Below are 26,781 nucleotides of genomic sequence, written 5' to 3' on the forward strand. Positions count from 1 at the left end.
GGTTAGGGGGTGGGCAGTTAGGTGCCAGGGTAATGGTGTGGGCGGTTAGGTGCCAGGGTAATGGTGTGGGTGGTTAGATGCAAGGGTAATTGTGTGGGCAGTTAGGTGCCAGGTTAGGGTGTGGGCAGTTAGGTGCCAGGTTAGGGTGTGGGCGGTTAGGTGCCAGGTTAGGGTGTGGGCAGTTAGGTGCCAGGTTAGGGTGTGGGCAGTTAGGTGCCAGGTTAGGGTGTGGGAAGTTAGGTGCCAGGTTAGGGTGTGGGCAGTTAGGTGCCAGGTTAGGGTGTGGGCGGTTAGGTGCCAGGTTAGGGTGTGGGCAGTTAGGTGCCAGGTTAGGGTGTGGGCGGTTAGGTGCCAGGTTAGGGTGTGGGCGGTTAGGTGCCAGGTTAGGGTGTGGGCGGTTAGGTGCCAGGTTAGGGTGTGGGCGGTTAGGTGCCAGGTTAGTGTGTGGGCGGTTAGGTGCCAGGTTAGGGTGTGGGCAGTTAGGTGCCAGGTTAGGGTGTGGGCGGTTAGGTGCCAGGTTAGGGTGTGGGCGGTTAGGTGCCAGGTGAGGGTGTGGGCAGTTAGGTGCCAGGTTAGGGTGTGGGCAGTTAGGTGCCAGGTTAGGGTGTGGGCAGTTAGGTGCCAGGTTAAGGTGTGGGCGGTTAGGTGCCAGGTTAGGGTGTGGGCAGTTAGGTGCCAGGTTAGGGTGTGGGCGGTTAGGTGCCAGGTTAGGGTGTGGGCAGTTAGGTGCCAGGTTAGGGTGTGGGCAGTTAGGTGCCAGGTTAGGGTGTGGGCAGTTAGGTGCCAGGTTAGGGTGTGGGCGGTTAGGTGCCAGGTTAGGGTGTGGGCGGTTAGGTGCCAGGTTAGGGTGTGGGCAGTTAGGTGCCAGGTTAGAGTGTGGGCAGTTAGGTGCCAGGTTAGAGTGTGGGCAGTTAGGTGCCAGGTTAGAGTGTACACAGGAGATATTAGAGGTACTACATTCGATCGCTAAGTGTTGGCCTCTTACCTATTGACATTTCCAGCAAAGCATAATAAGTAATGTACCAAAAACAGTGGGCTTGAGATGTATGAGTATGTATAATAACATTGAAAGTATTGGTGACACTTTTCAGAAGCAGGTATTACACATTTATAAGACCTCGGGATTGTCTGTTCCTGATTAAATAACAGCCATTTTGACTGGGTTGACGATGTAAGTCCTGCTGTACTACATCAGAATAAGTCATAAATGTTAACAACAAGTAGCAAAGCCTTATACCAGTAGCCTAAAGTGTTACCAAGTATCATTATAAGACAGAAGATTAAATAGCCCATCAAATAATGTATCGTGTATATAATTATCTGTGATGGTAATCCTTTATTTGGTCTGCTCATAATATTCTACCATTTTTTGAGGATCCTTAGCAGGATATGAAAGATAAACTCATTCCCTGAGAATCAAATCCTCTGGCTTTCTCTTCACACCTTCCCTCCTCAAAGAGATGAGAGGGGTCAACACTGCAGTGAATGACAGACATCCACTTTGATGGCAGAGAGGCTAGTCTCTTTGATGGCAGAGATGCTAGTCTCTTTGATGGCAAATAGGCTGCACTCTTTGATGGCAGAGAGGCTAGGCTTTTTGATGGCAGAGAGGCTAGTCTATTTGATGGCAGAGAGGCTAGTCTTTTTGATAACAGAATGGCTAATCTCTTTGACGGGAGAGAGGCTAGTCTCTTTCATGCAATGCAGTGGGAGTAGATTCACTTCAGTCATGTTCAGCGGTTTGACTCATGTTCTACCTGTACATGCACAAAAATAGAACCCTTTTAGAATGACTAGTGGATTTCCATGCATTCTGCAGTGTTACGCCATCCCATCTGGTTTGCACTTAGTGGGGTTATCATTTGTTTTTCAACAGGACAATGACCCAAAACAAACCTCCAGGCTGTGTAGGGCTATTTGACCAAGAATGAGAGTGATGGAGTGCTGCATTAGATGACCTGGCGTCCACAATCCCCCGACCGCACCCCAATTGAGATGGTTTGAGATGAGTTGGACCGCAGTGTGAAAGAAAAGCAGCCAACAAGTGCTCAGCATATGTGTTTTGGGTCAACTGTTCTGCCTGTGATTATTATTATTTGACCATGCTGGTCATTTATGAACATTTGAACATCTTGGCCATGTTCTGTTATGATCTCCACCCGGCACAGCCAGAAGAGGACTGGCCACCCCACATAGCCTGGTTCCTCTCTAGGTTTCTTGACAAATGACAAAAGTTTGCAAAGCTGTCATCAAGGCAAAGGGTGGCTACTTTGAAGAATCTCAAATATAAAATACATTTTAAATGTTTTAACACTTTTCTGGTTACTACATGATTCAATATGTGCTATTTCATAGTTTTGATGTCTTCACTATTATTCTACAATGTAGAAAATAGTAAAAAATAAAGAAAAACCCTTGAATGAGTAGGTGTGTCCAAATTGTTGACTTATACCTAAAGGGGCACTAAAATTCTAAATCAAATAGCTAAATGATCCATCGTATTACCATCTTAAAACAATTAGCTTAGGAAGGGCCCTTAGCCCCACTTAGCACTGAGTTCATTCAGTGTAAATGTGTGTTATCTACCTGTTTAGTTTCGTCAACCGTTTTACACAACTCTCCAATAACAATTTCATAGTCGACTCAACAATAATATTCATGAAAGTAAAGGGAAGAAGGGAAGAAAAAAATGGAGACATACCCTTTATCCGCAAACTCCCTGGGATCCCATCCTGCTGAAACAACAACAAACAGAAAGACACAAAGCTGTAAGATATCACACAGTCACACTTGCATCAAGTTAACAAGATCAACATTCGTCAACAGAGTAATAACACCAAGAGCAATTTCACTTTTACCCAATCTCAGCCGCTGCTACAAATATTGACGGTATTCATGTCGAAGGCTTATAAATGCATAGAAAGATGAGCCATTTTTACCATATGAAGCACTTAGCTAAGGTGGCTATTGAGAATAATAGGATACTATTGGGAATCTGTTTATTTTATCATAAAGTGCAGTGACTATTTGGCTTTTCTGTTACATTTCATATTCATGAGTTACTGCCAAGTCACTGAAGTACATAACATGTGCAGAGTGTTTGACAAGTGAAAGGCTAAGAGGTAATGTCTGTATCTCCATAAAAGGTATTTCTCTAAAGGTTAAAAGAAGCAGCAAGAGAGTGAAAAATGGCAATTGAAAACGTTATGTACCATTATGCCCTTAAAGAAGGTACTTTGCAGCGCAACACTACCAATGTATTTACTAGTGAATCATTGGTATTTTATGCCCAATGATGGTATAGGGCCGTTATGGCGAAATAAAAGGCTTCAACTTACAGTAGTGTATGGCAATTCACCAGCTGTTGAAGACCATATAAATATTTGATTCCATTCTCTGTGTGGAGAATTCCTCCTTTTTATTCCAGCTACTGGCAGGGTAATGTAATAGGTCCAGAGTCAATAACGAGAGCTTTTCTCTTTTCTCTGACTGATACCAATCAGAAAATACTTATCATTCATTTTATCTAACACATCGATTGGCATAGTAAAATGCACAGAAAATGTCTAGAATGTAAAATGTTTACATACAAATCCCCAATGGATTTACCTAAATCAATGGACTGTATGACTCATCAAAAAGTGTTCAACAGAGTAGTGACATGTTGTAGAGTGTCTCAGTTGACAGAATGCCTAATAACATACTTGCTAGTGTTTCATGTATCTTGCTGTTTTCCTGTCAATAGAAAATGTACTCTGGTATTGAGCCATGTCAACATTAATATGCCACTAGAGTTTGGAGGTATGAAATTAAAGGGGATTTTGACTCATATTGGCTTCTTGATACCAGACAAGTCATGTATGTTGAACCGCACCATGCCAACACATTACTTACCCATGTATAGAGAAGGTCACTTCACTCACCAGGGTAGTGTTCAGCATGGCACTGTCATGCCCTGACCTTAGAGGGCATGACCTAGGATAGGATAAGTAATCCCTCTCACCCCCACCCCCCTTTAAGATTTAGATGCACTATTGTAAAGTGACTGTTCCACTGGATGTCATAAGGTGAATGCACCAATTTGTAAGTCGCTCTGGATAAGAGCGTCTGCTAAATGACTTAAATGTAAATGTAAATGTTATTTCTCTATTTGGTTAGGTCAGGGTGTGATTTGGGTGGGCATTTTAGTTTGTCTATTTCTTTGTTGGCCGGGTATGGTTCTCAATCAGAGGCAGCTGTCTATCGTTGTCTCTGATTGGGGATCATACTTAGGCAGCCCTTTTTCCCACCTTCAGTTGTGAGATATTGTTTGTGTGTAGTTACGTTCTGCTCTGCATATAGCTGTAAGTTTGTTTGCTTATTTTGTTGTTTTTCGGTGTCCTTTTGAATAAAGAAAAAATGTACGCCTACCACGCTGAACCTTGGTCTCATTCTAACGATGTTCGTAACAGGCACACTGTAGGAAAATGATCTGTAATTAAAAACTTGTTCCAGTTGGACACGTTCAGGTACTGCCTTCAAATTTCAGTGGGTTTCAAAAACATTTTACCTACTGACCACTACCCAGGCAATCCACGTCAACACAGAATGATCCCATCAGGGAACATGATGGCTCTAATACATGAATGGTCCAATCAGGGAACATGATGGCTCTTATACGTGCCAAGTCTGAAGCCTTGTCACCATTAGTGTTCTACAGATAACAATGCATAAATATTTGCCACCAACTATTCATTTTCAACTAAACAGGAATTGTGAGAGAGTCAAAAATACCATCCATCCTATAGCTAAGAACATATTGCCTGCAATATTCAAAGACACGACTACTGTATAACTGTCAATTAGTTGAGTAGATACTTTGCATGGAAAGTCTGTTGGGGGCGCATTTTAAAGGGGAGCGATTTCATAGGCCTTTGGCAGACTTCTCCCTGGGGCTGGTGGAGCGAGCACACAGCTGTACACCCATGGCCCATCTGCCCTGTTACCCCCAGCTGTACACCAAGGGCCATCTATGCCCTGTTACCCCCAGCTGTACACCAAGGGCCATCTATGCCCTGTTACCCCCAGCTGTACATCCATGGCACATCTGCCCTGTTACCCCCAGCTGTACATCCATGGCCCATCTGCCCTGTTACCCCCAGCTGTACACCAAGGGCCATCTATGCCCTGTTACCCCCAGCTGTACATCCATGGCCCATCTGCCCCGTGTTACCCCCAGCTGTACACCAAGGGCCATCTATGCCCTGTTACCCCCAGCTGTACATCCATGGTCCATCTGCCCCGTGTTACCCCCAGCTGTACACCAAGGGCCATCTATGCCCTATTACCCCCAGCTGTACATCTATGGCCCATCTGCCCCGTGTTACCCCCAGCTGTACACCAAGGGCCATCTAAGCCCTGTTACCCCCAACTGTACATCCATGGCCCATCTGCCCCGTGTTACCCCCAGCTGTACACCAAGGGCCATCTAAGCCCTGTTACCCCCAACTGTACATCCATGGCCCATCTGCCCCGTGTTATCCCCAGCTGTACACCAAGGGCCATCTATGCCCTATTACCACCAGCTGTACATCCATGGCCCATCTGCCCTGTTATCCCCAGCTGTACACACATGGCCCATGTGCCCCCTGTTATCCCCAGCTGTACACCCATGGCCCATCTGCCCTGTTACCCCCAGCTGTACACCAATGAACCATCTGCCCTGTTACCCCCAGCTGTACACCAATGGACCATCTGCCCCCTGTTACAGCTAGCTGACGGACCGCCCGCATCTCTCTCAAGCTTTATCTACCCAATCCCGAACACACACAGATTTACGCACAGGCTCGCACACATATACATACCGCCTCTCCACTCTGCGTACCCTGCGGACACTGTTTCACTAAAGCTTGCCTTTCAACCTTAATCAAGTTGAGCTATCTGTCTCTCCCCCCTCTATCGCTATATCTCTCAATCTCTATTTCTATCTCCCTCTCTCTCTGGTTCTCTCTCTCTCACACATACACACCCTCTCTAACTAAATCTCTCTCTCTCTCTCTGTCGGCTTATCCACTTTTAATCTAGATTTGCCATGTGGGTGGCCCAGTGCGTATGAGCTGTGGCTCTCATCAGCCGCCCTCTCCTTGGCTCCATTTTATGATGCTACGACAAGTAGATAATGTCAAAACAAACTCATGTAAAAATGCCTATTCCTTTGTTATGTTAATACCATACAGTGCCTTCAGAAAGTATTCATACCCCTTGATGTATTCCACATTTAGTTGTACTACAGCCTGAATTCAAAGTGGATTTTTTTTTAATCTCACCCATCTACGCTCAATGTTAGCAAATTTCTTGAAAATGAAATACAGAAATATCTAATTTACATAAGTATTCACACCCCTGAATCACCTTTAAATCAAAACTGTAAATAGGCCACTCAGGAACATCCCATGTCGCCATGGTAAGACAGTGCATTCAAAAAGTATTCAGACCCCTTGACTATTTTTCTCATTTTGTTACATTATATCCTTATTCTAAAATTATTAAACCATTTCACCGGGCTATCTGCATTGTGTCCCGCCACCCACCACCCGCCAATCCATATTTTACACTACTGCTACTCTCTGTTCATCATATATACATAGTCACTTTAACCATATCTACATGTACATACTACCTCAATTAGCCCGACTAACCTGTGCCTGTATGTAGCCTCGCTACTGTTATAGCCTCGCTACTGTTATAGCCTCGCTACTGTTATAGCCTCGCTATTGTTATTTTTCACTGTCTTTTTACTGTTGCTTTTATTTCTTTACTTACCTATTGTTCACCTAATACCTTTTTTTGCACTGTTGGTTAGAGCCTGTAAGTAAACATTTCACTGTAAGGTGTACCTGTTGTATTCAGCGCACATAACACACAAACTTTGATATGATTTGATTTGAAAACAGAAATTGAATACATGTGTGCTTTAATTCATATGGACAAGGATATTCTTGAAAATGAATAGAAATGACAAAATGTGTTAATATGGTATATGCCCATACATACACCTATGATTTCACACTCATTTGGATTAGGCCTAGTTTACGAAAACAGAGGGACATTTGGGCATTTGTGACTTAGCCGATTTCACACTTGTTGTCCCAGTCCATTAGTGTTCTGTATTTTTTCATGTTCTATGTTTTGTATGGACCCCAGGAAGAATATCTGCTGCTTCTTAAACAGCTAATGGGGATCAGAAAAAAAATCCTAATCACTCATTTGGATTAGTTTACAAAAACAGCGGGACATTTGGGCATTTGTGGAATGACATCACAGGTAAGGCAGCCGATTGGCTGTTGATGACCACAGAGACAAAGCTCCATACTATAAGCTGAATGGCTCTGTGATTGGAAACAGTCTTTTTAATGAAAGCTAATGGGGTCACAGCTTATCTCAATGGCATAAACCCGAGCACAAGCAGTGTTATGACAGAATACCAGCTCACTCCAACCCGTTACCCCAATCATTCTCCACTCTGTCCTGATCCATGGCTGAGTAAAGGCATGCAAAGCAATTCCAGAACAAGGTCTTTGCTGTAGCTAAGAGACCTCACCTCTCAACAATTATAACTGCATTCCTATGGACTTTAAGTGCACTTTGGTAAGCAAATTTAACCTCTTTGACATACTGTTCTGTGTGGATGGTGCTTGACGCCCCTCAAAACAATTCACCTCGACATAGATGTTGTAAGCGAAATACAAACAGCAGGTTTAAAGACAATAGCAAGAGAAAGATTCAACACAATGAGTTAGGAATTTATCATTATGAATTTATCATAACGGGCCATACATTCCCACAGACCAGTTTGACAAATAAACCAAGCTTACCTGTCTATACTCATAAGACAAATTTTACAATATGCAAAAGCTGTAATGGTATTTCTCTGCTTTGTTATTAATGCACCTAGCTAATGGATATATTTTATCACAGAGGAAAGAACATTCATTACTTTTCGTAGGCAGACCTTTAACCGAATGTCTGGCTAGTCATCTGTTTTATCATGCTACAGTACTATTTGGCTTTATCATGGAGTTGTGCTCCAGTATTATTTGGCTTTATCATGGAGCTGTGCTCCAGTGTTATTTGGCTTTATCATGGAGCTGTGCTCCAGTGTTATTTGGCTTTATCATGGAGCTGTGCTCCAGTGTTATTTGGCTTTATCATGGAGCTGTGCTCCAGTGTTATTTGGCTTTATCATGGAGCTGTGCTCCAGTGTTATTTGGCTTTATCATGGAGCTGTGCTCCAGTGTTATTTGGCTTTATCATGGAGCTGTGCTCCAGTGTTATTTGGCTTTATCATGGAGCTGTGCTCCAGTATTATTTGGCTTTATCATGGAGCTGTGCTCCAGTGTTATTTGGCTTTATCATGGAGCTGTGCTCCAGTATTATTTGGCTTTATCATGGAGCTGTGCTCCAGTGTTATTTGGCTTTATCATGGAGCTGTGCTCCAGTGTTATTTGGCTTTATCATGGAGCTGTGCTCCAGTATTATTTGGCTTTATCATGGAGCTGTGCTCCAGTGTTATTTGGCTTTATCATGGAGCTGTGCTCCAGTGTTATTTGGCTTTATCATGGAGCTGTGCTCCAGTGTTATTTGTCTGTGCTCATCACAGAGTAATTCCTTGTGTGGATGTCAGTAATGAGAGAGAAGGGAGATCCTTGACAAGGGAGAGACTGGAGAGTGCAGGTTGGTCACAAGAAAGTCCTCGAGGATGTCGATATACAGTGTTTTCAGAAAGTATTCATACCCTTTGACTTATTCCACATTTTGTTGTGTCACAGCATGAATTTGAGATGGGTTCAAGTGAAAACACATTTTTAGAACATTTTGCAAATTTATTGAAAATGAAATACAGAAATACTGAGCTCCTTGACATTAGTATTCACACCCCCGAGTCCAAACTTTATAGAAGCACGTTTGGCAGCAATTACAGCTGTGAGTCCTTTGGGGTAAGTCTCTAAGAGCTTTGCACAGCTGGATTGTACAATATTCAAAACTGTAACTAGGCCATTCAATGTTGTCTTGGTGAGCAACTCCAGTGTATATTTGGTTTTGTGTTTTAGGTTGTGCCATCAATCCCCTGCAACATATCCAGTACGTTGCAGCCCGCCTGGTTTTCAACCTTCCCAAGTTCTCTCATGTCACCTTGCTCCTTCGCACACTCCACTGGATTCCAATCAAAGCTTGCATCAACTCAGTGGTGATTTTAGCATGGACAGTTGAAGTTGGAAGTTTACATACACTTATGTTGGAGTCATTAAAACTTGTTTTCAGCCACTCCAGAAATGTCTTGTTAACAAACTATAGTTTACGCAAGTCGGTTAGGACATCTACTTTGTGCAAGACACAAGTCATTTTTCCAACAATTCTTTACAGGCAGATTATTTCACTTATAATTCACTGTATCACAATTCCAGTGGGTCAGAAGTTTACATACACAAGTTGACTGTGCCTTTAAACAGCTTGGCAAATTCGAGAAAATTAATTCATGGCTTTAGAAGCTTCTGATAGGCTAATTGGCATCAATAGGGTAAATGTGAAGTGAATCTGTGGATGTATTTCAAGGCAAACCTTCAAACTCAGTGCCTCTTTGCTTGACATCATGGCAAAATCAAAAGAAATCAGCCAAGACCTCGGAAAAACAATTGTTGACCTCCACAAGTCTGGTTCATCCTTGGGAGCAAATTCCAAATGCCTGAAGGTACCATGTCTGTACTAACAATAGTACGCAAGTATAAACACCATGGGACCACGCAGCCGTCATACTGCTCAGGAAGAAGATGTGTTCTGTCTCCTATAGATGAACGCACTTTGGTGCGAAAAGTGCAAATCAATCCCAGAACAACAGCAAAGGACCTTGTGAAGATGCTGGAGGAAACAGGTACAAAAGTATCTATATCCACTTTAAAAACTAGTTCTATATCAACATAACCTGAAAGGCCACTCAGCAAGGAAGAAGCCACTGCTCCAAAACCGCCATAAAAAAGCCAGACTATGGTTTGCAACTGCACATGGGGACAAAGATCATACTTTTTTGGAGAAATTTCCACTGTATTATCTTAAGTTTCACCGAATCGCGGCTGAACAACGACATTAAGAACATACAGCTGGCGGGTTATACTCTCTATCGGTAAGACAGAACAGCAGCTCCTGGTAAAATACTGGCGGGGGCCTATGCATTTATGTAAACAACAGCTGGTGCAAAATATCTAAGGAAGTCTCAAGCTATTGCTCGCCTGCGGTAGAGTATCTCATGATAAGCTGTAGACCACACTGTCTACCGAGAGAGTTTCCATCTGTATTTTTTGTAGCTGTCTACATTCCATCACAGAGCAAGGTTGGCACTAAATGAGCTGTATTCTGCCATAAGCAAACAGGAAAACGCTCTGTGGCACTCCTAGTGGCCGATGACTTTAATGCAGGAAAACATAAATCAGTTTTACCTAATATCTATCAGCATGTTAAATGTGCAACCAAACTGAGTGCCTCTTTGCTTGACATCATGGGAAAATCAAAAGAAATCAGCCAAGACCTCAGAAAAAAAATTGTAGAGCTCCACAAGTCTGGTTCAATTTCCAAACGCCTGAAGGTACCACGTTCATCTGTACGAACACGTTCATCTGTACGAACAATAGTATGCAAGTATAAACACCATGGGACCACGCAGTCAATGCCGCTCAGGAAGGAGACGCATTCTGTATCCTAGAGATGAACATACTTTGGTGCGAAAAGTGCAAATCAATCCTAGAACAACGGCAAAGGACCTTGTGAAGATACTGGAGGAAGCCGGTATCTATATCCACAGTGAAACAAGTCCTACATCGAAGTAACCTGAAAGGCCGCTCAGCAAGGAAGAAGCCACTGCTCCAAAAACCCCATAAAAAATCAGACTACGGTTTGCAACTGCACATGGGGACAAAGATCATAATTTTGGGGAGAAATGTCCTCTGGGCTAATGAAACAAAAATATAACTGTTTTGTCATAATCGTTATGTTTGGAGAAAAAAGGGGGGAGAGATCTTGCAAGCTGAAGAACACCATCCCAACCATGAAGCATGGGGGTGGCGACATCATGGTGTGGGGAGGGACTGCAGGAGGGACTGGTGCACTTCACAAAATAAATGGCATCATGAGGCAGGAAAATTATGTGGATATATTGAAGCAAGATCTCAAGACATCAGTCAGGAAGTTAAAGCTTGGGTCTTCCAAAAGGACAATGACCCCTAGCATACTTATAAAGTTGTGGCAAAATGGCTTAAGGACAGCAAAGTCAAGGTATTGGAGTGGCCATCACAAAGCCCTGACCTCAATTCTATAGAAAATTTGTGGGCAGAACTGAAAAAGCGGGTGCGAGCAAGGAGGCCTACAAACCTGCCTCAGTTACTCCAGCTCTGTCAGGAGGAATGGGACAAAATTCACCCAACTTATTGTGGGAAGCTTGTGGAAGGCTACACAGAACGTTTGACCCAAGTTAAACAATTTAAAGGCAATGCTACCAAATACTAATTGAGTATATGTAAACTTCTGACCCACTGGAAATGTGATGAAAGAAATCAAAGCTGAAATAAATCATTCTCTCTACTATAATTCTGACATTTCACATTCTTAAAATAAAGTGGTGATCCTAACTGACCTAGGACAGGGCATTTTTACTCTGATTAAGTGTCAAGAATTGTGAAAAAACTGAGTTTAAATGTATTTGGCTCAGGTGTATGTAAACTTCTGACTTCAACTGTAAATCTTGGTGGGGCAAACCACATTTTTGGGTGGGATGCCTGGCAGCAAACCCACTATACAACACAACACTAAACAATACATGAATTGCACTATAATGGTGGCAAACGGTGGCCACAAACTGCTAGGGCCTACATAAAGCTGTCCTAACAGCAGAGCCCCAACAGCAGTCCCAATATCTTACCACTGACACACATGGCTATTAACTGAGCCTTGTCTGGCAGCGAAACAGTTCATTCATACTCATTTACTGCCTTTAAAAAAAACAGCTGATATGGCTGACTTGCTTAAACAAATGTGGTTTCTACTGACAATTGAGATGTACAAACTATAGCATAAGAGGACGACAGGTGCATAAGAGGCCGTAATCTCTATTAAGACATTAATAAGCGAGCTACGACAGACATAGTCAATATAACTATTTGTTACGCACTTTTGAAATATACAGCGACAGAATTCAGAACAAGGGCTGTTCTTACAATGTTCTCCCTGTACACCAAGTCAGAACCATAGGATAAATAAAGTGGTCAAATCAAATCAAATCCAATCTAATTTCATTTGTCACATACACATGGTTAGCAGATGTTAATGCGAGTGTAGCGAAATGCTTGTGCTTCTAGTTCCGACAATGCAGTGATAACCAACAAGTAATCTAACTAACAATTCCAAAACTACTGTCTTATACACAGTGTAAGGGGATAAGGAATATGTACATTAGGATATATGAATGAGTGATGGTACAGAGCAGCATACAGTAGATGGTATCGAGTACAGTATATACATATGAGATGAGTGTGTAGACAAAGTAAACAAAGTGGCATAGTTAAAGTGGCTAGTGATACATGTATTACATAAGGATGCAGTCGATGATGTAGAGTACAGTATATACATATGCATATGAGATGAATAATGTAGGGTAAGTAACATTATATAAGGTAGCATTGTTTAAAGTGGCTAGTCATATATTTACATCATTTCCCATCAATTCCCATTATTAAAGTGGCTGGAGTTGGGTCAGTGTAAATGACAGTGTGTTGGCAGCAGCCACTCAATGTTAGTGGTGGCTGTTTAACAGTCTGATGGCCTTGAGATAGAAGCTGTTTTTCAGTCTCTCGGTCCCAGCTTTGATGCACCTGTACTGACCTCGCCTTCTGGATGATAGCGGGGTGAACAGGCAGTGGTTCGGGTGGTTGATGTCCTTGATGATCTTTATGGCCTTCCTGTAACATCGGGTGGTGTAGGTGTCCTGGAGGGCAGGTAGTTTGCCCCCGGTGATGCGTTGTGCAGTCCTCACTACCCTCTGGAGAGCCTTACGTTTGAGGGCGGAGCAGTTGCCGTACCAGGCGGTGATACAGCCCGCCAGGATGCTCTCGATTGTGCATCTGTAGAAGTTTGTGAGTGCTTTTAGTGACAAGCCAAATTTCTTCAGCCACCTGAGGTTGAAGAGGCGCTGCTGCGCCTTCTTCACGACGCTGTCAGTGTGAGTGGACCAATTCAGTTTGTCTGTGATGTGTATGCCGAGGAACTTAAAACTTGCTACCCTCTCCACTACTGTTCCATCGATGTGGATAGGGGGGTGTTCCCTCTGCTGTTTCCTGAAGTCCACAATCATCTCCTTAGTTTTGTTGACGTTGAGTGTGAGGTTATTTTCCTGACACCACACTCCGAGGGCCCTCACCTCCTCCCTGTAGGCCGTCTCGTCGTTGTTGGTAATCAAGCCTACCACTGTTGTGTCGTCCGCAAACTTGATGATTGAGTTGGAGGCGTGCGTGGCCACGCAGTCGTGGGTGAACAGGGAGTACAGGAGAGGGCTCAGAACGCACCCTTGTGGGGCCCCCGTGTTGAGGATCTGCGGGGAGGAGATGTTGTTGCCTACCCTCACCACCTGGGGGCGGCCCGTCAGGAAGTCCAGTACCCAGTTGCACAGGGCGGGGTCGAGACCCAGGGTCTCGAGCTTGATGACGAGCTTGGAGGGTACTATGGTGTTGAATGCCGAGCTGTAGTCGATGAACAGCATTCTCACATAGGTATTCCTCTTGTCCAGGTGGGTTAGGGCAGTGTGCAGTGTGGTTGAGATTGCATCGTCTGTGGACCTATTTGGGCGGTAAGCATATTGGAGTGGGTCTAGGGTGTCAGGTAGGGTGGAGGTGATATGGTCCTTGACTAGTCTCTCAAAGCACTTCATGATGACGGAAGTGAGTGCTACGGGGCGGTAGTCGTTTAGCTCAGTTACCTTAGCTTTCTTGGGAACAGGAACAATGGTGGCCCTCTTGAAGCATGTGGGAACAGCAGACTGGTATAGGGATTGATTGAATATGTCCGTAAACACACCGGCCAGCTGGTCTGCGCATGCTCTGAGGGCGCGGCTGGGGATGCCGTCTGGGCCTGCAGCCTTGCGAGGGTTAACACGTTTAAATGTCTTACTCACCTCGGCTGCAGTGAAGGAGAGACCGCATGTTTTCGTTGCAGGCCGTGTCAGTGGCACTGTATTGTCCTCAAAGCAGGCAAAAAAGTTATTTAGTCTGCCTGGGAGCAAGACATCCTGGTCCGTGACTGGGCTGGGTTTCTTCTTGTAGTCCGTGATTGACTGTAGACCCTGCCACATGCCTCTTGTGTCTGAGCCATTGAATTGAGATTCCACTTTGTCTCTGTACTGACGCTTAGCTTGTTTAATAGCCTTGCGGAGGGAATAGCTGCATTGTTTATATTCGGACATGTTACCAGACACCTTGCCCTGATTAAGAGCAGTGGTTCGCGCTTTCAGGTTCACGCGAATGCTGCCATCAATCCACGGTTTCTGGTTTGGGAATGTTGTTATCGTTGCTATGGGAACGACATCTTCGACGCACGTTCTAATGAACTCGCACACCGAATCAGCGTATTCGTCAATATTTCCATCTGACGCAATACGAAACATATCCCAGTCCACGTGATGGAAGCAGTCTTGGAGTGTAGAGTCAGCTTGGTCTGACCAGCGTTGGACAGACCTCAGCGTGGGAGCCTCTTGTTTTAGCTTCTGCCTGTAGGCAGGGATCAGCAAAATGGAGTCGTGGTCAGCTTTCCCGAAAGGGGGGCGGGGCAGGGCCTTATATGCGTCGCGGAAGTTAGAGTAACAATGATCCAAGGTTTTACCACCCCTGGTTGCGCAATCGATATGCTGATAAAATTTAGGGAGTCTTGTTTTCAGATTAGCTTTGGTAAAATCCCCAGCTACAATGAATGCAGCCTCCGGATAAATGATTTCCAGTTTGCAAAGAGTTAAATAAAGTTTGTTCAGAGCCATCGATGTGTCTGCTTGGGGGGGATATATACGGCTGTGATTATAATCGAAGATAATTCTCTTGGAAGATAATGCGGTCTACATTTGATTGTGAGGAATTCTAAATCAGGTGAACAGAAGGATTTGAGTTCCTGTATGTTTCCTTCATCACACCATGTCCCGTTAGTCATGAGGCATACGCCCCCGCCACTCTTCTTACCAGAGAGATGTATGTTTCTGTCGGCGCGATGCGTGGAGAAATCCGTTGGCTGCACCGCATCGGATAGCGTCTTCCCAGTGAGCCATGTTTCCGTGAAGCAGAGAACGTTGCAGTCTCTGATGTCCCTCTGGAATGCCACCCTTGCTTGGATTTCGTCAACCTTGTTGTCGAGAGACTGGACATTGGCAAGAAGAATGCTGGGAAGTGGTGCGCGATGTGCCCTTTTTCGGAGTCTGACCAGAACACCGCCTCGTTTCCCTCTTTTTCGGAGTCGTTTTTTTGGGTCGCTGCATGCGATCCATTCCGTTGTCCTGTTTGTAAGGCAGAACACAGGATCCGCGTCGCGGAAAACATATTATTGGTCGTACTGATGGTGAGTTGACGCTGATCTTATATTCAGTAGTTCTTCTCGACTGTATGTAATGAAACCTAAGATGACCTGGGGTACTAATGTAAGAAATAACACGTAAAAAAACAAAAAACTGCATAGTTTCCTAGGAACGCGAAGCGAGGCGGCCATCTCAGTCGGCGCCGGAAGTAGTAAGCAGACAATGAAAACTCTTACAATACTCAATGATTACATTTCTCTAAAACAAGTTATAGGCTACATGTGCACGACCAAGTCAGAACCATAGGCAAAATTAAGAGGGGAAAATAGACCAAATTATTAGGGTGAGGCACATGGGCTTCTAACAGTTTACTACACAACATACACTTACTATTACATTCTTAGCTACAGTATACATATCTCCCTGGCATATTACATCATTTATGCAGCAGCATGCAGGACATTTTTGGACTAACCTTGTTGTGTTGTGCTCACTTGAACAGGAAGGTGGCGCGGCGCTCCTTTGTGGGCAAATTTGTCATCAAACTTTGTCATCAAAGTCTGGCATTCTCTGGATTTCTGGTGCTTTCAAGACAACTGGGAACTCGGAAAAAAACAAAGTGAAATCATGATGACATCAGTGATCTTCAGGTCATAGATCTAGAAAGAGGCCCAAGTTCCCAAATTTACAATTCCGAGTTCAAAACGTATTTTCCCAGTCGAAACACTTTAATTCCCGAGTTCCCAGGTGTCTTGAACTCACTGAAGTGAGATTTCCCAGTTCCAAGTTAATGGTTGTTTTGAGAAGGGAGGAAATCATGCTGGATTGAATGTTTATAATTTTAAGCTTGGAAAAGAGACCCTTAAAACTTCTTAGGGCTGCAATCCCGTTAACGGGATCGATATGACAACAGCCAGTGAAAGTGCAGGGCGCCAAATTCAAAACAACAGAAATCTCATTATTAATCGTTATGTTAGGTCACCACCAAGCCACAGAAAAACACAGCCATTTTTCCAGCCAAAGAGAGGAGTCACAAAAAGCACAAACAGAGATAAAATGAATCACTAACCAGTGATGATCTTCAACAGAAGACACTCATAGGACTTCATGTTACACAATACATGTATGTTTTGTTTGATAAAGTTAATATTTATATCAGAAATTCTGAGTTTACATTGGCGCAATACGTTTACTAGTTCCAAAAACATCCAGTTATTTTGCATAGCGACCTCAATTCAAAAGAAGTACTCCTCAAAATGTAGATGATAATACAAGTTATACATATGGAATTATAGATATAACTCTCCTTAATGCAACCGCTGTGTCAGAGTTCTTTTTAAATTTACGGGAAAAAAATTTGAGACAGCGCTCAGAAGAAAAAAAAAATGATCCACCATGTTGGAGTCAACAGAAACCAGAAATCACATTATAAATATTCCTTTACCTTTGATGATCTTTGTCACAATGCACTCCCAGGAATCCTTGTTCCACAATAAATTATTGATTTGTTCGATAATTTCCATTATTTATGTCCAAGTAGCTACTTTTGTTAGGGCGTTAGGTACACATATCCAAACGCTCGTGCAGGTCCAGCATTACTTCGGACAAAAACTTCAAAAAGTTATATTACAGGTTGAATAAATATTTCAAACTAAGTATAGGATGTTTTTATCATAAATCTTCAATAACGTTCCAACCAGAGAATTATTTTATGTCTAGAGAAGCCATGGAACGCAGGTCGATATGATGTGAAATGCGCATGACCAGGAAATGGCTCTCTGCCAGTAACCTGACTCATTCAGCTCTTATTCAGCCCCACAACACAGAAGAAGCCTCATTCAAGTTTCTAAAAACGGGTGACATCTAGTGGAAGGAAGTGCAATTTCATCCATATCCCACTGTGAATTCAATAGGGCCTGGGTTGAAAATCGGCCAACCTCAGACTTCTCACTTCGTCACTTCTCATTTCGTCTCAGGTTTTTGCCTGCCATATGAGTTATGTTATACTCACAGACGTAGTGTCCCCATGAGTGACAGAACACTGAGCCAATCCTGGCACAACTAGGAAACATTACCAACCCCTAAGCTCCGTTTGTTCCGCTGGATGCCCCAACACCACAGACAACATTGAGCTAGGCTGAAACACCTGCATTTTGGAGCAGCCTTGCTCAAGAAAGCAAAAAAGAGCCCGTTTGTATGCGGCTTTATTAATTCAATTATTTAAATGTAAATGTTACATTGTTTACAAACTGATACGTGACACGTATTATTGCAATAACATGCAAAACAGCACCCCCCCACGCAACAAAACAAACATGAGTGTCTCAAAAGAAGTGAAAGACGGGATGCCACTGCATCCACTCCAAGACCATGGTGCTTTCATATGAACAGCAAGAGGAACTGCACTCACCCCCAAAAAAGTATAAATGATGACACAGCATTGGGTTCAAGCTCACACGGTTCAGAGCAGTTCACAATTCTCTAGCAGGCAGAGAGTGTACTTGTAGATACTTAATGAGAACAGCGCATTGTTTTAAATTATTTTGTTTTAAGCTTTCCCCAAATCATAGGCCTAACCTTAACAATTCGGAATTAATACATAAACTTAACCCTTTCAGTAGTTTCTGTTTTAACCCTGTAACCATGCGGTCTTAACTCTGTAACCACACTGAATTAACGGGTCAAATTATGAGATCAGGTTACAGGGGAGAGTGTGTGATACAAACATTCAAAATGTCTCGACTGAGGCCTCCCGAGTGGCACAGCGGTCTAAGGCACTGTTTCGCAGTGCTTGAGGCAACGCTACAGATCCGGGTTTGATCCCGAGCTGTGTTGCAAAAGGCCGTGACCAGATGACCCATGAGGTGGCATATAATTGGCCAAAGTCGTCCGGGTTAGGGAACATTTGACCGGCCGGGATGTCCTTGTCCCACCGCACTGTTATGACGTTGGCCTGGGGGATAGGTTTATTATGATAGTCATAAAAACCTCTTCCCCCCTTTTCCCTCTCTCTACCCTACTGAGGTTACATTTAGAAAACCCTTGGTTAACATAGAGACTCTGGGAACATCAGACTGTGGGGGGAAATGAACTATATTCTGGTAATCTGAGCAATTGAACATATGTGGTGGTACTTGAATATGATGTCAGTTCGGTTGTCATCTGAGACATTCTCATCAATGATAAGATGACGTAAACTCTACAGTGGAAAGTCTACACATCAGAGTTATCGGATTCACATGGAATTGTTGTTCAATTTAAATGTTTGAATATGGAATTATTTGTGACGGGATGAAATGTGATTTTAGCTTCTAAAATGTGAGATGTGGGATTTCATAATTTAGGGCTGCTCACTCAGTGGCCCGCCTCTGTGAAGGGACATGGGCTATAAAACTTTTCAAACATGCCCTCCTCTCCCTTCCTATATAAAGTCTTGACGACAATAGAACTTCCTGTTCCGAGGATATGAGTGCGACAGTCCTATGTCAGAATGGTTCAGATAATAACTACAGAACGAAGCCAACATCAGCATGAGCTTTGGTTGCGAATGGTATGAACTTTATAACTCTTATTCACTACAGAAATGATACCTCCTAGCTGGTGAGTTAGCGACCGCAGCTGAAAATGCAGGTTAGGAAGGAACAGACAGAGTATCCTGTCTATCACACAATGATGTTACTACAACGTATCCAATTGACAATCAGAGACATTCTTCAAAGGACAGAGGACTCGGTTTGGCAACACGGCCTTCCATCTACCACCAACCTACTGAAACGCAGCTCAGAGTAAATATTTATTGCATTTTCCTTTTCCAAATGGGCGGTAATTTAGAATGCTTAAGATACTGTATTTACGGTAGCACACGCCTTTGTTCCTGTCTTTCCGGTCCTTCACTCAATCCAGCCGCTTTTCCTTTGTGTAACAAGCCGTCATATCTGTTCCGTCCACTAGGGACGTTTTCCTTTATGACGTAGTTTGTAATCAAGTTATGATTAATTGTGTGTATGTGAATTCTGTCTGATTAGTTAAGTATTTAGTAAATAAATAATTAAACCCAATTTTGTATTGCTGATTCAAATTGTTAGCCAGGGTTCTTGCAGATAAAATAATTTACAACTTTCAGATTATGAGACTGAAATAAGATGAAGATTAATGTTGACTGCTATTGATGTAAAATATTACTAGTTCTTTAAGAGTTTATTCGGAAGATAACATCTCTATAAATATTATTTTGTGGTGCCCGACTCTAGTTAATTACATTTTCATGATTAGCTCAATCAGGTGATATTAATTACAGAGAAATTATTTAATAGAATAGCATGTCTTATCAATTAATCCGGCATAGCCAAAGACATGACAGCACTCTAGCGACACATACGGCAGGCTGGGCACATGCACACCGACACGGTAGCCAGTTGTACGGTGTTTCGTCTGACACATTGGTGCGGCTGGCTTCTGGATTATGCGAGCAGTGTGTCAAGAAGCAGTGCGGCTTGGCGGGGTCATGTTTCGGAGGACGCATGGCTCTCGACCCTTAACCTCTCCCGAGTCCGTATGGGAGTTGCAGCGGTGGGACAAGACTGTAACGACCAATGAATATCATGAAATTGGGAGAAAAATCCGTTTTTAAAAGTATTATAATAACCCTTTAAAAAAAGAAAAGCTTGCACACCAGATACACGGCTCCAATGCTTTATTCCTGCACCCACATACAGTGAGTGTACAAAACATTAGGAACACCTTCCTAATATTGAGTTGCACCTAGGGCTATTACGGTGACCGTATTACTGCCACACCGGTGGGTAACTAGGCTTCTCCAAGCTCTGATGCTGTTGATGGTCATTAGTAGCCTACCAAACTTGCTAACTGCCTGGTACTCAGCACTCTGTCGTCCCTCTAATCACTCTGACAACAATAAAAGCATACAGACTAAAGTTCCATAAATAACTCTAAATGAAACATATAGGAGGACCTGTTAATTTGTTAACCGTTCAATACAAAATATTCGCATGTGCGGACTCCCTCAGAAGTCATTAGGAGAAAATATGATTCATATTTTATTCAGCTATGTCCAACTTTATTCTTCATGCTATAAAATAATGCCATGAAATTCTAAACAAATATTGCCTGCGAAATGAACTAGTGTAACTCACAGCCATTTGGCACAGCCAGATCAGAGCCTAACATAAGGACAACTCTGAGTATTTTTTTAAATGTAACCTTCATTTAACTAGGCAAGTCAGTTAAGAACAAATTCTTATTTACAATGATGGTCTACCGGGGAACAGTGGGTTAACTGCCTTGTTCAGGGGCATAATTTGTACCTTGTCAGCTCAGGGATTCAATCCAGCAACCTTTCGGTTACTGGTCCAATGCTCTAACCACTAGGCTACCTGCTGCAATACTCCCAATATAAGTGAACCCCAAATCAATGTAGTTCTCATCCTATTTGCGCATCTTCGAGTAAGCTATTCTGTTGTTCTGAAATAGACTACATTTTCTTCATATCATGCTTCTTTTGACCTGCCTCAAATAAACAATGGATTTTTGTGATGGTGTAGGCCAGGTATTCCCAAACTGGTATACCCCCAGGGGTATGCGCAATGCTGTCGGGGGTATGGCTAATAAAAATGTGATTCAATTTTCAAACCAAAAAATAATACTACATTGTTTTTCTTCACATGTTCAAACAGTTCATTTATTTTTTCCAATGGGGCTAAACATTAGGGTGAGGTTTTTTTCTCCCTTGAGTAGCCTTGTTTCACTGCCAAAAAGAAAATTAAACAATCTAGTGTTCAGCAAAATCACAACACAATGTCAAATACAAGTAGCCTAGTCAAATAATTAACATCAAATCACATTAACCATTATTCTCTCACTCGAATTCCACTAACGGTCCGTATGCAGCCAAACGTAGCTGCTGCTCATTCCGTTTGCTCGAAAATTGATAAAGGGTTAGAAAAAGTAAGGTAATGCTACTACCAGCAGTACTACACCTGCTACCAGTATTACTACATCGGCACATGTCGACAACGCAAGTTGTTCTGCTTCCATGAGTACATCGAATGCTAGCATCAGTAATGGAACCTTCACTCATATGCAGACATTTAGAAACAAAACATGCCATTTTGAAAGATAAACCACAGGAGTTTTTGGAGCGAGAATTAAGACGACTTCAATTAGTAAGACATGTATAAAAGCAACCAATACCATTAATAAGAAGGGGCTAGTAGCATCTTATATGGTGAGCTACCGAGTGGCTAGGACAGGCAAGCCCCATACTATTGTGGAGGACTGCATTCTTCCTGCTGCCGCGGATATGGATGGGACAATGCTGGGGGAAAAGGCCCAAAAGAACTATACAGACAATGCCTTCATCAAACAACACTGTTTCACGACGCATCAGTGACATAGCAGGAGATGTTTTAAAACAATTACTAATTTGCATACAAGCCTGTGCCCAAGAACACTAAGATAACCTGCCTAAATGACTACCGACCCGTAGCACTCACGTCTGTAGCCATGAAGTGCTTTGAAAGGCTGGCCATGGCTCACATCAACACCATCATCCCAGAAACCCTAGACCCACTCCAACTTGCATACTGCCCCAACAGATTCACAAATGATGCAATCTCTATTGCACTCCACACTGCCCTTTCCCACCTGGACAAAAGGAACACCTATGTGAGAATGCTATTCATTGACTACAGCTCAGCGTTCAACACCATAGTGCCCTCAAAGCTCATCAATAAGCTAAGGACCCTAGGACTAAACACCTCCCTCTGCAACTGGATCCTTGACTTCTTGACGTGCCGCCCACAGGTGGTGAGGGATGGTAACAACACATCCGCCAAGCTGATCCTCAACACAGGGGCCTCTCAGGGGTGTGTACTCAGTCCCCTCCTGTACTCCCTGTTCACTCATGACTGCACGGCCAGGCACGACTCCAACACATCATTAAATTTTCCACTGACACAACAGTGGTAGGCCTGATCACTGACAACGAAGAGACAGCCTATAGGGAGGAGGTCAGAGACCTGGCCGTGTGGTGCCAGGACAACAACCTCTCCCTCAACGTGATGAAGACAAAGGAGATGATTGTGGACTACAGGAAAAAGAGGACTGAGCACGCCCCCATTCTCATCGACGGGGCTGCAGTGGAGCAGATTGAGAACTTCAAGTTCCTTGGTGTCCACATCACCAACAAACTAAAATGGTCCAAGCACACCAAGACAGTCGTGAAGAAGGCACGACAAAACCTATTCCCCCTCAAGAGACTGAATAGATTTGGCATGGGTCCTCAGTTCCTCAAAAGGTTCTACAGCTGCACCATCGAGAGCATCCTGACGGGTAGCATCACTGCCTGATTTGGCAACTGCTCAGCCTCCGACCACAAGGCACTAGAGAGGGTAGTGCGAATGGCCCAGTATCATCCAGTACCTCTATACCAGGCGGTGTCAGAGGAAGGCCCTAAAAATTGTCAAAGACTCCAGCCACCCTAGTCATAAACTGTTCTCTCTGCTATGGCACAGCAAGCGGTACCGGAGCAACAAGTCTAGGTCCAAGAGGCATCTAAACAGCTTCTACCCCCAAGCCATAGGACTCCTGAACATCTAGTCAAATGGCTACCCAGACTATTTGCATTGCCCCCTCCCCCTCTTTACACCACTGCTACTCTCTGTTGTCATCTATGCATTTAGTCACTTTAATAACTCTTCCTACGTACATCTACATACTACCTCAACTAACCGGTACCCCCCTGTATATAGTCTCGCTATTGTTATTTTACTGCTGCTCTTTAATTACTTGTTACATTTATATCTTATTCTTATCCGTTTTTTTAAACTGCATTGTTGGTTAGGGGCTCGTAATTAAGCATTTCACTGTAAGGTCCTACACCTGTTGTATTTGGCACATGTGACTAATACAGTTTGATTTGATTTGATTTGATCAACAAATCATTCCCATAAAAATTCTGACATTAATTTTCCGAGTGGGGCCATGTCATCAATATTCATCAATATGCATTGCGTCGCTCCTTATAATGAAAGTTAAAGCCACAATGTTGGGCCCACTCAGCACAGTCACAGCACAGAGGGTACACCACTCTGGCAATAATACAGTAGGTTAATTTATCATAACACATGATGATTAATTTACTACTCAGATGCTACACATCTACTGCAGCCATGACTCATATTGGATATTATATTAATAAAATGCAAGTCCACAACACTGAAGAATATGTCTCCCTGATATTAAACATAAATTACTGTATTTTTAATTATACTGTACAAAATTATTGTAATCTGTTCCACAGCAACAGCAGAGTATTTATCTACACTATTAAACTTAATATAGTTTTGATTACATATTGTTATCCACCCCAAAATCCACAAATGAGTAGGAGATTGGAAAGATCCTAGAGAAATACTTGGAATCATAAGTAAAGAAAGGCTGAAGTCCGGTGTCACACACATTGAATATTAATATTAACACTCACGGGGACAACTTTGGTTTGGAATATATGCCAGCCTGTGCCTAAGTGATAAAAGGTGTTGGGCCCCGAGAGAAAATGTAGTGTGGGACCTATTATGTGGGCCAGCCATAAAAAATCAGTGATAATTTCAAATTCTTGCATATTATTCTCTTTTTTTCTTGTTTTCGCCAGAGACCTGCATAGCCGAATATAAAAAATCTTATTTCATGACATTTAAAAGAAGTAATGACTGAATATACACTACCCTTCAACATTTTGGGGTCACTTAGAAATGTCCTTGTTCTTGAAAGAAAAGCAAATTTTTCCATTAAAATAACATCAAATTAATCAGAAATACAGTGTAGACATTGTTAATGTTGTCTATTGCAGCTGGAAACGGCAGATTGCAGCTGGAATGACTATTGCAGCTGGAAACGGCAGATTTTTTTTATGGAATATCTACAAAGGCGTACAGATGCCCATTATCAGCAACCATCACTCCTGTGTTACAATGGCACATTGTGTTAGCTAATCCAAGTTTATCATTTTAAAAGGCTAATTGATCATTAGAAAACCCTTTTGCAATTATGTTAGCACAGCTGAAAACTGTTGTTCTGATTAAAGAAGCAATAACATTGGCCTCCTTTAGACTTGTTGAGTATCTGATACATCAGCATTTGTGGGTTCGATTAGAGGCTCAAAATGGCCAGAAACAAAGACCTATCTTCTGAAACTCATCCGTCTATTCTTGTTCTGAGAAATGAAGGCTATTCCACACGGGAAATTGCCAATCTCCTTTCACAGAACAGCGCAAACTGGCTCTAACCTGAATAGAAAGAGGAGTGGGAGGCCCTGGTGCACAACTGAGGAAGAGGGCAAGTACATTAGAGTGTCTAGTTTGATAAACAGACGCCTCACTAGTCCTCAAATGGCAGCTTCATTAAATAGTGCCCGCAAAACACGAGTCTCAACATCAACATTGAAGAGGTGACTCCTGGATGCTGGCCTTCTAGGCAGAGTTGCAAAGAAAAAGCCATATCTCAGACTGGCCCATAAAAAGAAAAGATTAAGATGGACAAAAGAACACTGGACAGAGGAACTAGAAGGCCAGCATCCCGGAGTCGCCACACAGTGTTGACGTTGAGACTGGTGTTTTGCAGGTACTTTTTAATGAACCTGCCAGTTCAGGACTTGTGAGGTGTCTGTTTATCAAACTAGACACTCCAACTTGCTCACTTGTGCACCTGGGCCTCCCACTCCTCTTTCTATTCTGGTTAGAGCCAGTTTGCGCTGTTCTGTGAAGGGAGTAGAACACAGTGTTGTACGAGATCTTCAGTTTCTTTGAAATTTCTCGCATGGAATAGGGTTAGGGTTTTATAATGACCAATTAGCCTTTTAAAATAATAAACTTGTATTAGCTAACACAACGTGCCATTGTAACACAGGAGTGATGGTTGCTGATAATGGGCCTCTGTACGCCTATGTAGATATTCCATTAAAAAATCTGCCGTTTCCAGCTACAATAGTCATTTACAACATTAACAATGTCTACACTGTATTTCTGATGAATTTGATGTTATTTTAATGGACAAAACCATTAGCTTTTCTTTTAAGAACAAGGACATTTCCAAGTGACCCCAAACTTTTGAAGGGTAGTGTACATGCAGTGTACTGTATGTCCAGGTTGAACCCAGGTTACTAAATTGGGCCAGTATCTGTCCTACATTCCAGATCTTGGTTCAAATACTATTTTAAAACATTCAACTATATTGAGAGTTCACTTTAAGTTGCCTCAAGTGCCTGGTGGGGGAGGTTTGCTGTTTTGGAACTTATCTATTGGTTCTGTTAAGCCAGGCGAGCTCAATCAAGCCAAGATAAAGTATTTTCAATTATTTGAAATAGTATTTGAACCCAGGTCTGTACTGCCTAGCATCATACTGTGCCACTCACCGACCTAGACAATGGTTGAGTATGAGACACAGCTTATTTCTGAGAGGCAGACAGGTGAAAGAGAATGGTGAGCAGTGGACTGCAGAGAAGAAGCTGTTCAGTCCTGCTGCTGAAAACATGATTGATGAAGTCATTATATGGTCAATGTCACACAGTTTAAAGTGGTATACCTAAGGTAATGTACTCTGCTTGCTTTTGAAAGGGAATGGACATTGAAAGACATTACTATTTTGACCTTACAAGGGATATGTTATGGGACAGATACTATGATAAAGTCACAAGGTTGACCCTATAGATTAGGGGCAGTTCTTACTTGAAGATACACGTGTGACTTTGTCTAAATCAATTTAGGAAATGTAGATTAATTTGCATCACTTCTATAAGCCTCTTGCCTCAATGAAGCAGCACAGCAATGTTCAGAATCGTCCATAAAAAACATTTCTAAGCCACGCTGAACACAACATGTTCCACATTAATGAAAACATTGCCAATATTAGCCTTTTTTAACAACTCCCATGTCAATATGACCTTTGAGTCTGTCTTCAGTACAAAGCCAACTTCTAGCCTCTGGTGCAGTGTAACTGCGGTGCAGTGTCTCACGTTCTGTTAACACCATCTGTCCTCCTACTTCCTCCCTCGCTATCTCTCTCCTCTCTCTCAATTCAATTCAAGAGGCTTTATTGGCATGGGAAACATATGTTTACATTGCCAAAGCAAGTAAAATGGATAAACGATAAAAAGTGAACAGTAAATATTACACTCACACAAGTTCCAAAATAATAGA

General features: G+C 42.8%; 1 protein-coding gene across 4 annotated transcripts in view; it reads right to left on the minus strand.

The window, feature by feature from the left end:
- LOC123993523 (follistatin-related protein 5-like) overlaps nucleotides 1–26,781 on the minus strand; it is a 234,127-nt gene that overhangs the window by 176,662 nt on the left and 30,684 nt on the right. For 2 of the 4 annotated variants that reach the window (XM_046295752.1, XM_046295754.1), the window contains exon 3: nucleotides 2,702–2,735. In XM_046295752.1, coding sequence (XP_046151708.1) covers nucleotides 2,702–2,735 — 34 coding nt within the window. The remainder of the gene's footprint in view (nucleotides 1–2,701; nucleotides 2,736–26,781) is intronic. The other 2 variants (XM_046295753.1, XM_046295755.1) reach the window with 1 other exon arrangement.

This window comes from Oncorhynchus gorbuscha, linkage group LG13 (genome assembly GCF_021184085.1).
Source record: "Oncorhynchus gorbuscha isolate QuinsamMale2020 ecotype Even-year linkage group LG13, OgorEven_v1.0, whole genome shotgun sequence".
Classification (NCBI taxonomy): Eukaryota; Metazoa; Chordata; class Actinopteri; order Salmoniformes; family Salmonidae; genus Oncorhynchus; species Oncorhynchus gorbuscha.